The sequence below is a fragment of the Carettochelys insculpta genome, chromosome 20 (genome assembly GCF_033958435.1).
Source record: "Carettochelys insculpta isolate YL-2023 chromosome 20, ASM3395843v1, whole genome shotgun sequence".
Lineage (NCBI taxonomy): Eukaryota > Metazoa > Chordata > Testudines > Carettochelyidae > Carettochelys > Carettochelys insculpta.
This window is the reverse complement of record NC_134156.1, coordinates 20,347,054-20,360,205: the sequence shown is the minus strand read 5'-3', so window position 1 is coordinate 20,360,205 and position 13,152 is coordinate 20,347,054. Positions and strand designations below refer to the sequence as shown.

General features: G+C 51.3%; 1 protein-coding gene across 1 annotated transcript in view; it reads left to right on the top strand.

Moving 5' to 3' along the window:
- RGS9 (regulator of G protein signaling 9) overlaps positions 1 to 12,377 on the top strand; it is a 73,697-nt gene extending 61,320 nt beyond the window's left edge. Inside the window, exons 18-19 of the mRNA XM_075014741.1 lie at positions 3,742 to 4,244; positions 12,221 to 12,377. Coding sequence (XP_074870842.1) covers positions 3,742 to 4,244; positions 12,221 to 12,377 — 660 coding nt within the window. The remainder of the gene's footprint in view (positions 1 to 3,741; positions 4,245 to 12,220) is intronic.
- Positions 12,378 to 13,152: the final 775 nt, after the last annotated feature.

Sequence of the window (13,152 nt, the reverse complement as noted above, 5' to 3'; positions counted from 1 at the left end):
ATTGCTGTAACCACCCTGATGGTTTCACCCAGCTGCCTCCAGCTCTCATTTGTTCTATTCCTTTCCCTTTTCTCCTGGGTTATTTCCCCAACTGTGAATTTTCTTTTGGTCTCTGTGTTTTTCCCTTCCTTTGCGCTGCCCTCTTTCAGCTCCCTTTCTCAAGGGCTCCATACTGCTCAGCCGGGGGGGCTTTGACGAGGGCTCTGGGCCTCCTCACATGCTCCCTGCTAAGCTGAGTGCTGTAGGATCAGACAGGTGGACTCCTGTCTGGAACTTCTAGAGCTTAGTGCAGTTTGAGCTAAATGCCAGCTGGCTCTCAGCTCAGAGTACATAGGAGACTTGTTCATTCTCTGTGTAAGTGGTCTAAGTGCTACTACATTGGACAGTGAACCACACCCAGGTACATGGGTTACATTTACAACGCAAGTTAGGGTTCTCCATGACAGTCAAGTTTGAAAAGGGCTGCTGTGGCAGGAGCACTTGTCAGAGAATTGTGTCTTTTTTTAAGCTTCTCTGCCCTTTGCTCATCAAGGTGGTTCATTCCCTGTTCTCTCACACCCACTATTTCTTGTATGACGCAGAAAGATTGCTCTGGTTGAGAAGCCCACCACAGGCAATAAGCCAGAACAAGACTGCATCTGCCTTCCCTCTGGCTCTTTGCTGCAGGGGTAGGCAGGTGGGTATGGGCCTATCCTGATCTCACAGTGCTTTGGGGGAGGATACTCTGAAGATAACACCGTGTTGTATCCCTTGGAGAGGAGGGTCAGTCTGTAGTGAAGAAAAGATGACAGCTCTCCTAGATGGCTAACATCCAGCTGAGGTGACAGGCCCAGTAGTAGCATCTTGTATTAACAATACTGGCTTGGGGGTAGGGCCTGTGACACAGAACCAGGAAACATGGGTTCAAGTCACATCTCTAGGCCTTATTTTACCCACCTCTGTAAAGAAGATAATGACACTCACCTGCCTTCCTAACCTTCTTGTGATCTTAGGGTGAAAAGTGATAGATGAGGGCTCAATGAGCTGCCCTGAGGCCCATCAAAAGGTCTCAAGGAGAGAGAGGTCCCAAGGCAAGCCCCCCAGCTCAGCATTTTGGAGTGTTTGGACCCACATGGGCATCTGTTTCTTTTAGAGATGAGCCCATCTTATTAGAGGTGAGCTCAAGCTGCAAAGTCTGATTGGATTCAGATCTTCCTCCAAGCTCAGTGCGCTCTTGGTGAGAGCTTGGTTCCAAGCCTTACTGAAGGCCTGTGAAGTAGGCCATGATCCCCATCCAAATTTCTCCAGGAGATCCCCTGGCTGTAGGGAGGCACATGCAGGCAGGTGGGGTGAGTGAGTCTGGGCCATTCCTGTGGAAGCAATTTCCAGCATTGGTTTGGTGGCACCACCCTGATGGTTTCACCCAGCTGCCTCCAGCTCTCATTTGTTCTATTCCTTTCCCTTTTCTCCTGGGTTATTTCCCCAACTGTGAATTTTCTTTTGGTCTCTGTGTTTTTCCCTTCCTTTGCACTGCCCTCTTGCAGCTCCCTTTCTCAAGGGCTCCATACTGCTCAGCCGGGGGGGCTTTGACGAGGGCTCTGGGCCTCCTCACATGCTCCCTGCTAAGCTGAGTGCTGTAGGATCAGACAGCAGCTTGAACCAGGAGACAGCACTTTAGCCCCAGCCTCAGGAGCCTTTTGAGGGGACAACTCCAGAGTCAGGTAGGTTTCTCGGCCCCCATAGTATTTATCCTCTCCATCCTTGGCTGCACCAGAGGTCCTTCATGTTACAGAATTCTAGCCTAAGGTCAGGTCTACACTAGACCTGAAAGTCGATCCTAGATACGCAGTTGCAGCTATATCAATTGCATAGCTGGAATCAACTTATCTAACATTGACTTATCTGGCTCTCCTCACTGAGGGAGGTGGACAGGAGAAACTCTCCCATCGACCTTCCTTATTCCTCACGATAATGAGGAGTACGGGGTCGGCTGTCGAGCCCTGATAGTTCAATTTTGTGCATCCCTACTAAGTGCATGAAATTGAACCCCAAAGGGTCGACCCTAACAGGTGTGCTGTGAGCAAGACACGAGAAGTCATTCTTCTGCTCTTCTCTGCGCTGGTTAGGCCTCAGTTGGAGTATTGTGTCCAGTTCTGGGCACCACATTTCAAGAAAGATGTGGTGAAATTGGAGAGGGTTTAGAAAAGAGCAACAAGAATGATCAAAGGTCTACAGAACATGACCTATGAAGGAAGGCTGAAAGAATTGGGCTTGTTCAGTTTGGAAAAAAGGAGATGGGGACATCATAGTGGTTTTCAGGTATCTAAAAGGGTGTCATAAGGAGGAGGGAGAAAACTTGTTCTTCTTGGCCTCTGGGAATAGAACAAGAAGCAATGGGCTTAAACTGCAGCAAGGGAGGTTTAGGTTGGACATTAGGAAAAAGTTCCTAACTGTCAGGGTGGTCAAACACTGGAATACATTGCCTAGGGAGGTTGTGGAATCTCCATCTCTGGAGACTTTTAAGAACAGGTTAGATAGATGTCTATCAGCGATGGTCTAGACAGTACTTGGTCCTGCCATTGGGGCAGGGGGCTGGACTTGATGACCTCTCGAGGTCCCTTCCAGTCCTAGTGTTCTATGATTCTATGACCGGGTTGTTCTTGTAATTACAGATGTACCCTAAGTTTTCATGTGCCTCCCCTATAGTATGAGCCACAAGCTGCCAACCTGAATCACCTCATCGGAGGGTTTGCTCTCTCTGGTGTGTGCTCACCCTGGGCTATTTAAGAAGCCTCAGCATTTCTATAGCATGGTATGTTAATCCAGTGCCAGCCAGCCGGAAAGGCTTCTGCTGTGAGGTATCTGACAACCATCCTTTTGATGTGCATCCTGCTGGGGTGCCTGGCAGGGTTCCCTCCCTTTTTTAATCTCCACGGCTGGAATAACTTCTGTTATGTGCACCCTGTGCAGATTTGCGCCCCCAATATGCACATGCTACCGGCTGTCTGAGGTGTTGGGCACTCTGATCACCAGCTGGGTGGCATCTGAATCTCTCCTGGGTGGCAGCCCGTGTGCTCAACAGGCAAGGAACACTGATGCCAGGTCTTGCCAATCCAAGAACTCAAGCCTCTATCATTTGAGCTAAGAAGGGCTCTTCCAGCAGATAGCAGTAGCAGGTCTCTTAGCCTCTCTCAGGGTCAGTCATGAGAGGGCACCATCACACGGTCTCATACACACAGTCTACCTGCCTACCGAGAAGCTTAGCTGCCCCACATTGCTGTCATCCCTGAGCACCAGTCAAGCTTGCCAATTGGGGCGTGGTGGTGGTGGAAGGGATCATATGCCCTTTCAAAGGCTGCCACTGCCACTACTGCAGCAGTGGCCGGAGCCCCAGGCCCCTTTGAAATGCCACAGAAGGGCCATTAACGCCACTGCACGGCTCTGAGGCTTTGGGGGAGGGCCCAGTGCCATGCTCCAGGCCGTGCTAAGGCTGACGGCGCTCAGCCCTGCCCCTTTAAGCCAAGACTCCCCACCCTTCTGGGTGTGCAGCAGGGTCCCCCCCCACACACCTTGCCTCTGGGCCTGTGATGGCTGTCAACCAACTGGCACCAGTAAATTGCATATCTCCCAAAGTGCTCGTAAGCGCTCTCTTGCCTTCTCTGGGGGAATTATTTCCAGCTGGTAGCTACACTTGCTGTTGTGTACCCTGTGACCAGCAGGCTGCTTTTCCCGCTCTAATCTGTCTCCTTTTCTTCTCCGCAGTTGTGTCAGTTCACTGCTCCCATTCCTCACCTGGCTGTGTACACCGGTGCCTCCGTTCCTTCCTCTCCATCAACTCCGCCCCCCTCCTGCCACGTCCCAAACAACCTGCCTGCCCAGTCCCCTGGACGGATCACTCTGCCCAACAACGCTGTCTGCCCCTCGCCCATTAGCGTAGCCCTCGACAGCATCCCCTGCCTGGAGCCGAAGTGGGAAGCCAACGGCTCCCACTCTAACAACTTTCCTTCTATCACCGAGAGCACCGAGATCTCTGTGGACTCTGAATCAGGCACTTGCAGCAGCCAAGTGCCCGAGAACCGGGAAGCCAAGGGGCCTCCCAAATCCCGGATGACCTTGTCCTTCAGCAGGTTCCTGAAACGGGGATGTTTAAACTCGCCCATGTTTGCCACTCTCTCGCCAAAGTGCCCGTCTATCACCCACGGAAAGGTCCAGCCGCTGGATGATCTGGAGGAACAGCTACAGCAGAAGTCCAAGAAAGTGACTAAGTAAGTATAGCTGTGGTGTGTGGAGGAGCTCTGCTCTGGGATATTACAGGTGGCCAGCCTGGATAGAGGTGGGATGGGACTTCCAGGCAGTGGTGTCTGCATGGAGCTACTCCTGCTCTCTCACCTTAATTATATGTTGGTTACACTCTGGAAGCATCAGCCTCGCCTGGGGCAGACATGGAGAACCCCTGGTTGGGCTGGGCACAGAGAGGGATATGGCCAGAGCTCAGAGGACTACAGCTATTCTCTCTGAGAACAGGGGACCATGAGAAGTAGAGTATAAATTAGCAGAGCCCTGAGATGGCTCTGACTTACAGTAGGGGCCAGGTAGGGCACTGAGCTAGAGTTACCATGTAAAAAAGAGGACACCCCTGAGAGGGAGTGTGTCTGTCTCACTATCTACCAACTCACCTTGTATTCATGTGTTATACATAATACATTACTACAAGGTGAGTTGGTAGATACTGCTGCAGATACGCTCCCTCTCAGGGGTGTCCTTTGAAAGGTCAAATGCGGTCACTTGAACTGGACGCGCTCAGAACATGGGGAGTGCAAAGGTGGCTTACTGCCTCCCCCACCTTCTCCAACCCTCTCAGCACGGGGCCAGAGTAACCGAGTAAAAACCCTCACTGTCCCTCCCCAACCAGCCTGAGACAACGGAGGCTCTTACCAACCTGGCTCCAACTCCTGAAAAATTCTTAAACTTTACTTCAAAACGTTTCAGACTTTGCACGTAAGGAGACTGGGGAAGGGAAAGAGGGAAATATCCAGCAGGCTACCGTCCCCTCCCTCAGTGCCACAAGCCACAGGGATGAGTGCCGGAAGAGATGTGGGGCACAGTCAGAGGCAGCTACTGAGTCCTGACTGGCAGACCCCCAAGCTCAGTGTGGAGAGGAAGGCCAGAGATTGCCCCTAGAGTTTCCAAAGCCCCCAGCTTTTGCTTGGCTTCTAGTGCAAGGCCCAGGCTACTGGGCCTCACCTAGTTTCATTCTGTCTGTCAGACAGGTAGTACTTCCACCTTTCCACCCCTTTTGGCTATGTCTACACATAGAAAAAATCATAGAATCATGGTTCAATAGAGCTGGAAGAGACCTAAAAAAGCCATGGAATCCAGCCCGCTGCTCTAAGCAGGACCAGACCCATCAGATCAGCCTGGCCAGGGCTTTGTCGAGGTGCGACTTAAACACCTCCAGGGATGGAGACTCCACTACTTCCCTGGGTAGAACATTCCAGTGCTTCACCACCATCCTGGTGCAAAAGTTTTTCCTAATGTTCAAACTGTACTTTTCCAACCACAACTTGAGACCATTGTTCCGTGTTCTGCCATCCATGACCACTGTGAACAGCCTCTCTCCAGCCTCTTTGCAGCCTCCCTTCAGTAAGCTGAAGGCTGTTATCAGTCTCCCCTCAGTCTTTTCTTCTGCAGACTAAACAGTCCCAATTCCCTCAGCCTTTCTTCATAGGTCATATGCTCCAGCCCCCTAATTATTTTGGTCGCCCTCTGCTGGACCCTCTCCAGTGTATCCACATCCTTCCTATAATTGGGGGCCCAGAACTGCACACAGTACTCCAGATGCGGGCTCGCCAAAGCCGAATATAGAGGCATAATCACTTCTCTGGAGCTACTGGCAATGCTCCTTTTGATGCAACCTAATATGCCATTAGCTTTCTTGGCTACAACGGCACACTGTTGACTCATGTCCAGCTTCTCGTCCACTACAACTCCCAGGTCCTTTTCTGCAAAATTACTACCGAGCCAGTCGGACCCCAGCCTGTAACTATGCTTGGGATTCTTCCGGCCCAAGTGCAGGACTCTGCACTTGTCCTTATTGAACCTCATCAGATTTCTTGCAGCCCAGTCTTCCAATTTGTCTAAGTCAGTCTGGACCCTGTCCCTACCCTCCAGCATATCTACCTCTCCCGCTAGCTTAGTGTCATCCGCAAACCTGCTGAGGGTGCAATCCAACCCCTCATCCAGGTCATTGGTAAATATATTGCACAGAAGAGGACCCAGAACCAAACCTTGGGGCACTCCCCCAGAAACCGACCGCCATCCTGACATCTAGCTGTTGATCACTACCTGCTGGGCCCGACCTTCTAGCCAGCTTTCTATCCATCTGACTGTCCATTTATCCAATCCACGTTCCTTTAACTTGCCAACAAGAATATTGTGGGAGATCGTATCAACAACTTTGCTAAAGTCAAGATAAATCACATCCCCTGATTCTCCCCTATCCACAGAGCCAGTTATCTCATCGTAGAAACTAATCAGATTGGTCAGGCATGACTTGCCGTTCATGAATCCAGGCTGACTATTCCTGATCACTCTCCCCTCCTCCAAGTGCCTCAAAATGACGTCCTTGAGGAGCCCCTCCATGATTTTCCCAGGGACTGATGTAAGACTGACCAGCCCATAGTTCCCTGGATCATCCTTCTTCCCTTTTTTAAAGATGGACACCACATTTGCCTTTTTCCAATCATCTGGGATCTCTCCCAATCTCCACAACTTTTCAAAGATAACGGCCAAGGGCTCATCAACAACATACGCCAACTCCCTCAGAACCCTAGGATGAATTAGGTCTGGGCCCATCGATTTATGTACATTTAGCTTTTTTCAATAGCTCCTAACCTGTTCTTTCCCCACCAAAGGCTGTCCACCTTCATCCCACAATGCATCACTTATTGCATTAGTCCGGGAGCTGTCTCTGTCCGTGAAGACAGAGCCAAAGAAAGCATTAAGTACTTCAGCTTTCCCTACCTCGTCTGTCACTGGGTTACCTCCCTCATCCAGTAGGGGCCTCATGCCCTCTCTGATCACCTTCTTCTTGCTAACATGCCTGTAGAAATTTTTCTTGTTATCCTTCACATTCCTCGCGAGTCGCAATTCCAGTTGCGCTTTTGCCTTCCTGATAACTGCCCTACATTCTCGAGCTGTACGTTTATATCCCTCCCTAGACATCTGTCCCAATTTCCACTTTTTGTAAGCTTCCTTTTTGTGCCTAAGTTTTCCAAGGATTTCCCCATTAAGCCAGTCTGGTCTCCTACCATATTTACTTCTCTTGCTGTGCATTGGGACAGTTTCTTTCTGCGCCTTCAATAGGGCTTCCTTAAAATACTGCCAGTTTTCCTGGACTCCTTTTCCCTTCATAGTAGCATCCCAGGGGATTCTGCCCATCAGGTTGCTGAAGGAGTCAAAGTCTGCTTTTCTGAAGTCCAAGGTGTGTAATTTGCTGCTCTCTTTCCTTCCTTTGGTCAGGATCCTGAAGTCTACCATCTCATGATCACTGCTTCCCAGGTTGTCTCCCACCTCTACCTTCCCTATTAGTTCCTCCCTGTTTGTAAGCAGAAGGTCGAGCCGCACACGACCTCTGGTCGGGTTCTTCAGTACTTGTACCAAGAAGTGATCCCCAGCATTCCGCAGAAATTTCCTGGACTGCTTGTGTACCACTGTATTGGTCTATAGGACCCTGCAAACATTGAAGTCCCCTTATTCCTATCAGTGATAGGAATAAGGGGATTTCAAAATCTGCGGAGTCCTTTAGAAAAGGACCCCCGTGTCGCCAAGCCACGCTCGAGCCAAATGTGGCACTTTGAAAGTGCTGTGGCTGGTGGCATACTAATGAGGTGCTGAATATTCATTTCAGCGCCTCATTAGTATTCTTTAATTTGGCCATTAGCATGGCTATTTTGAAGTTTTTTCTAAGTGTAGACACGGCCTTTGAGTGTCAAACCGTTCATTGCTCCTCTTGGGGCCAGCAGGAAGCTTGCCAATGGGGTGGGCATCTGGAGAGGGTGGCAGCACACACGCCATCACCCCCCCGCCGCCAGCTCTGTAAAGACAAGCTGGGAACCAGCTTGTCAGCACACATTAGCTAACAGAGCAGCTGCAGTTTCCCTGTGCAACCCCTTGTCTGTCTTTATTGGGTTACTTGGGAGCAGGCAACACTCACGTGCCCCTGCACCTGATGGGTTTAATATTAAAGGAGATCCTGAGCGTCCCAGTGGTGATGTTGGATAGTTGGGAATTCCCTTGCCACCCTTGATTTCTAAAGGTCCATAAAGTGGCAGGGCCTCCACCTGGCTGGCCCCTGTACACTCTTAATGGTGTGCGTTGGGAACCTCCAGGAACACTTATAGGCTGGGTTTAACACCCAGCCAGCAATTATAACTAGTAACTATGTAACAGACCCAATTAAATCAACACACACCTTTACTTAATTTAAGGAGACCGGGGGTAATGACTAAAATCAATTAACAATATCCACAGAAATGAATTTATCTCACTAGCATGCACACTGCCGTGAGCTATCCCACCCCAGCGCGCACACTCTTCAAATATCAGAGCTGCAGATGCTTGCATTGGCGCGCTCGCTGCTGGTGTTCCACTGGATTGCACACAGCTAGGTGAGAGCTCTGAGTGTCGGGCCAGGCGAAGCAGCAAGCTGACCAGCCCCTCTGATGCTGGAGCCGGCCTCTGCTGCATTTTCACAGACACAGGCAGAGTTCCTTCCCTGCAGGGTCTCTCAAGAGCAGGCTAAGCAGTCCTGGCAGGGAGAAAACTCCACACCTGCCCTGAAGTGGTCTGTTTGATCACAGTGTGGCCCCCACAGGAGCCTTCACTCCCCCAAAACCGGGAGACCACCATCTTCTTCCCCAGCCAGCCAAAAAGCCCCCTTTTCTTCCCAAAGCACCATGGGAGTTGTAGTCGCTAGAGCCAGATTGCCGCACACAGGATCCTCCCAGTAAAAGGCAGAGGCTCCCATTGACAGAAGAACCTATGCCTGTCAGCCCAGGGGCGGGGAGCTGCGGTACAGCATCTGTGGCCTTGCTTGCTAGTGTGAGAGGTTACAGATGAGCCTCACCTGCAGGCCCTGCTACCACCTGGATCCAGAGCTGGCACTGCAGGGAAGCAGCCTCTGAGGTAAGCCAGTGCTCAGGCCTCCAGCTCTGCGGTGTTGCTCACTTACGCTGCCCCATGCCCTCCTGCCCTGTCTGCCATGAGCTGTGGTGCCCATCGACTGCAAATCCCGCTGTCACAGCTGCTGACAATGCTCTTGGGCCTCACAGAGGTTTGGGGGGGATGCTGGGGGCACATCTGAAATGGAGACACCCCCCCCAAACCTTTCTTAAAGAATTATCCCCGAGGGGAGGCTCGGCGTGTGTGTGAGGGAGGGGGGCATTGGAAAGTGAGCCTGTGCCTTTAACAGGGACTTGGCTTCCATCCCACGGGCCTGGGCTGGTTGCCTGCCCCGAGTGTTGAGACGTGGGGTGCCAGCGCAGAGCCACACCCCAGGTTGGGCCTGGCTTCCCTCAGTCATGCCAGAGGGCCTTCCAGGGCCGATGTCAGGGAGGAGCGCTGTGACCCCGCCTGGCAGGTCACCAGGCTGCTTGGCTTGAGGCCCTCTCACATGGTCCCTTTTGCTCCACAGCAACAGAAGAAATTGATTGTGAGTCACATGTTGGCTGGGTGCGGTCCTGGTTAGTCACAGAGGAGCGGGCACAGCCCTGTATGCCTGAGCCCAGTGCAACCAAACAGGCAGTTTCCCGGCTCACGATTTCCAAGCCTGCGCCTCTGGCCAGTCCAGCATCCCTCACAGCTCTGTCTCTGCTCCCCCTCAGGGCCGCCCTCACGACTGCTTCTCTCTCTCTTTCCTGCCGTTCGGGTTCCTTCCAGCCCCACACAGCTGCCAGCCAGTCATAGCTGCTGCCCCTGTTTTTGCAGTCCCCAGGGAAACACCTTGCCCCCCCCACCCCCGCCCTGTGCTGTGCTGGTCTGGAACTGAGGCGGTGGCTCCTGTTGCTTCAGATTGCATTAGCCAAAGGGCATTTCGTTTCACGTGCATCTAATCCAGAACATGAAAAGTGCTCAGCCTTCACCCAGATCTGTGGCTGGTGGCAGCCGTTAGCCTCTTCTAGCAGAGCCAAACATTAAAGATTAGGAGGTGCACAGAGATTGTGGCAATGGGGGATGTAGCAGGTTCGTGATTCACCACCTCCGCCTCGGTGGTTCCTGCTGGCCAGACTGGGATTAGCTCTTCAGCCTCGGAGAGCCCCCTGCTGGGTTTTTCTTATTACTTGTCTCTTGTTAGTGGCCCCAGCACTTGCCGGACTCCATGTACCTTCCAGCCCACGATGCCTGTTTCCATGGAGTACTACCCTGTGGCAATGCCCTCACCTTCTGGGGTTCCCTGGGAGGGAACCACAACCCCCTACCACCACCTTGCCTCAGTGACCTACTGCCAGGCATCATCTAGCCCCTTACCTCAGGGGCCAACTACAGTCTGACAAGGCCACTCCTCTTTTCAAGGGGGTGTGGACCTGCTGTCTTCTCCTGGTCCCACTGCCTCTCTGCTACCATAGTACCCTCAGGCCTCAGCCTGGGAGTTTGTCCAGTCAGAGCTTCCCAGCTCTGTCTCAAGTACCCTCTCTAACTTCCAAGGCAACCAGGTCCTTCCTGCTCCCTAACTGGATCAAGAGTGTGGGTGCCTCCTCTCCAGGTGCCCTTCTTATAGGGCTTAGCCAGGCCCTGATTGGCCATCTCTAGCCGTCCTCTGATTCACCCAGGGCCATTTAACCCCTTATGGACCAGTCCACTATCACAGAAGGCATGTAAGTAGGATAGAGCTACACGGACTGATGGTGGGGGAGAGATACTACTGCCAGACACACCTTGAGCCTCCTTGGAGATGGCACCCTTCCCGTTTATCTTACCTAGTTCAGGGTCTCTCTGAGCTAATGTGTTTTCCTGCCAGAGGAACTGGGGCTCTGGCCCACAATGGGATTCTGTACTGTTCGAATTGAACATCACAGGAGTGCGCGTTTGGGCTCTGTGCTGGCTATCCCCAGTCAGAGGCAACCTTCAAATGCTGCCTCTGCCTCTTTGTCCTGGCGCAAGTACTTAATTTTTGTCCTGAATGGCTGCCTTGAGAACTCGGCGGAGGGGGTGGAGGCGTTGCTGGATAGATCTAGCACTGGTTGTTGCCTTCAAGCAGGCCTGCTGATGGGGCTGGGGGTGCACAATTGCTGAGGGGCCCTGCGATTCACAAGGACCTGGGGCTCTCGGCTGCTGTTGCCACTCCTTCAACAGCAGTATAGGCCAGAGCCCCTGGCCCTTTAATTTGCCACTGGAGCATCATCAGGCATGCTCTGGGCAGCTCCGATGGCTGCCTGGGGATGGGGAGGGGTGTTGCTTGGAGTGTTCGAGATTGCACCAACGGCTGACTACCACCAGCCCTGCCCCTTCTGCCTGAAGTCCCACCTTCCTAGGAGTGTGGAGCCAGCCCCCCCGCCCCCCATCTTGCCCAGGGGCCCAGCAACTCTGTCCATATCCCTTCCCTCAAGAGACATGACTGGGTAATGTCAGAACAATGTAGCAAGTAGGCATCCCAAATCTGACTTCTCTGACCCCGTTGTCTTGCCAAACACACTCCTATGGTTTTGGTTCCAGTGCCAGAAGGAGACTTTCCCCAGATCTGGTTCAGGTGCAGCCCATGGAGGTGGAAGAGCAAATGACAAGATGGTGGGAATCTTGTGAGGTGATCTCAAAAATTCTGCCACGTGGGGTCAAAATAATACAACACCAATCTATGACCCAAAAGGTGTTGGTCCGGAGTTTCCTTCACCCTTGTACCCAAACGCTACCCCTGGTTCCTCCACCTACCTAAAGTTAATCCAGATGGGAAACCCTGCCCCACACTTTGGAGTCCATCTCTGATCCTGATCAGGTAACTGAGTCTAAAGTGCAAAACTAGGCCTGCAAACAAATCTCTTAATTCACTTGGCACTCGTCTCTGTTGCTTCATAGAGGGGTTGGTATGCCTCTTCTCCCCTCTTCCAGCCACCTGGGCATGCGTCCATAATGCATGCTTTGAGAAACTGAAAAACTGAAAGCCAAACTCTACACTGTACATTGGTCATCTTCAGAAAGCAGTTCAGAAAGTGCCTGATATGTGATGAGTTTTCATTTTGCAACACAGCTTCTTCCAGATAAAAGTGGACATTCCTCCGGAGAGCAGAATCTATCCAATAGACTCCGAAGAAGAAGAGGAGGACGGCTCCCGGGCTTGCAAGGACTCTGTGATGGAAGTTATCTGCCCTTGGGAGAACCTTACAGAACAAGGGAAAGCTGGATAATAAGCAGCTCTTCAGGCCGATGGGATGTGACCTATTTATAAATGGAGATTTTCTTTCCAGGCTCTGACTCTGAAAGTTCCACCATGTACATTTCAGTATATGAACCAAGCTGCTAAAAAGTACATTAGAGTCATGCTTTAGAATCAAGGAGGCTCAAACCATTCTGATTATGAGTAATGGATGCAGACACACACATGTGGGTGTAATCTGGGAACCTTGAATGTCTCCTGACCTATTTTCCTTCATATCTTTAGAAAGTCAGACTCATCTGTTACTGACTTCTTGACAAATGAACCTTATTTGTTGCCTTATAGCTGATAAAAATATGTCCTAGGAGATACTCTTTCCCATGTAAGTAGATTCTTGGTCCAAGGTGCTGGTGCACTGCTTGTAAAGTGCTGCACAGGTGTAATTTGGCTATCTTGAAGGCATCTCTAAGACTAGAATTCGGACTTCAAGCATCTCCCAAGTTTGGGGGTCTTTGGATTCTAGTGTCAGGGGAGTAGCTGTGTTAGTCTGTAACTTTGAAAACAATAAGCAGTCCTGGGATACTTTAGAGATTAACAAATGTATTAGGTCATGAGCTTTCATAAGTAAAACCCACTGTCTGGATTCAGGACTGTCTCTAATTATTAACAATTTTTTAATTCTAAAGCAATTTAACTTGGAAGCATCTGCTGGCTGGGGGAAAAAACTAAGCTCAGACATTTTCATGGAGCAACTGTAAGGTAGATGGATTGGCATAACCCACTGACCAGCTACAAAACTGGACTCC